The 1,425-nt window shown below is 36.4% G+C and overlaps 1 protein-coding gene across 1 annotated transcript in view; it reads left to right on the top strand.

The window, feature by feature from the left end:
- Positions 1-560: 560 nt before the first annotated feature.
- Positions 561-1,425, top strand: part of LOC143038784 (uncharacterized) — a 14,729-nt gene continuing 13,864 nt past the window's right edge. The window contains exon 1 of the mRNA XM_076208322.1: positions 561-573. Coding sequence (XP_076064437.1) covers positions 561-573 — 13 coding nt within the window. The remainder of the gene's footprint in view (positions 574-1,425) is intronic.

Below are 1,425 nucleotides of genomic sequence, written 5' to 3'. Positions count from 1 at the left end.
CAAGAGACCATAAGGCCTACAATAGGCAGTTCCATGTCCCTCACCATCTGTCATCCCTATTCATAAAGTTATCTAATCTTCTCTGAAAACAATCGGTTGTTTCAGTGCTCACTCCATGGTTACTAACCACTCTGTTGATAAACCAGTTCTTTAATATTTCCTTCTTAAACCAAAGTTCTTGAATTATTTTATTGCCTGCTAGCTTCCAAGACTTAGTGATTATCTCGTTTGGTTTGATTCGTGACTTGAATTCTAATTCTAATGGACGTGAGTTATCCTTCTTGTCCCGAACCAGTCTAAACGCACCTTTGATCTGATCAGTCTTGTTCCAGTCAATTCCTATAGTTGTGGGAGTCATTTTTTCTACCATTCCTCAACACTTCCTCGAACGTTCCCTCCTGAAAATGGTGTATTCCCCCTTCCAGCCGCCAATAATAACACTTTGGTCTTGCCTACTACATCCTTGATAAGAGATTCCTTTTCATTCTTTAATAATTTCTACCACACCTTTATCTAATCTATCATGTACTTCGCTTTTCTTTTGTTTCACGATCTAGCTGATGTTAACTAAAGGTGTGTGTGTGTGTGTGTGTGTGTGTGTGTGTGTATTTACCTAGTTGTATTTACCTAGTTGTATTTCACGGGAAGGAGAGCTACGCTCGTGGGGTCCCGTCTCCATATCTCATTTTATCTAAACTATTTTTAAATTCATGTATTGTTCTTGCACACACTATTTTTTCATCCAACTTGTTCCAACTGTCTATTACTCTGTGAGGAAAGCTGTTCTTTTTCAGATCTCTTCTATAGCTGTCCTTCTTGATTTTCCTTCCGTGTCCTCTTGTGTTTCCATCATCCCATTTTATCAGATTCTCTCTATCAATAACTTCTATGCCTTTCATGATTCTGTAAATAGCTATCAAATCTCCTCTCTCTCTTCTTTGCTCTAATGTCTGTAGTTCAAGTTTTGCTAGTCTCTCTTCATATGATAGTTTTGAGAGTGTTGGTGCCAATTTTGTAATTGCTCTTTGTATTCTTTCAAGTTTTTTTATACATTTTTTTGTACTTGGTGACCATACTGTTGCTGCATATTCCAATTTTGGTCTTATCAGAGTGGTTAGAATTTTCTTCACCATTTCTTCATCCAGGTATGCAAATGCCACTTTGATTGTTCTTATCAAATTATAAGTTTCTCTAAAAATCTTATTTATATGTTTCTCAGGTGACATATTATTCATAACAATGACTCCCAGGTCCTTCTCATTCTCTACTTTTTTTATTCCTTCTTCTCCCAATTTATATGATCCTATTATTCTGTTTTTGCTTTTTCCAAATTCCATTATACTACACTTTTTAGTGTTGAACTCCATCTCCCACTTCCTACTCCATTCCTGTACTTTGTTCAGATCATTCTGTAGTGACTCACAA

Source organism: Oratosquilla oratoria, chromosome 25, assembly GCF_046742065.1.
Source record: "Oratosquilla oratoria isolate Oo_2021 chromosome 25, ASM4674206v1, whole genome shotgun sequence".
In the NCBI taxonomy this organism is placed as follows: domain Eukaryota; kingdom Metazoa; phylum Arthropoda; class Malacostraca; order Stomatopoda; family Squillidae; genus Oratosquilla; species Oratosquilla oratoria.
This window is presented reverse-complemented; position numbering and strand designations above follow the sequence as displayed.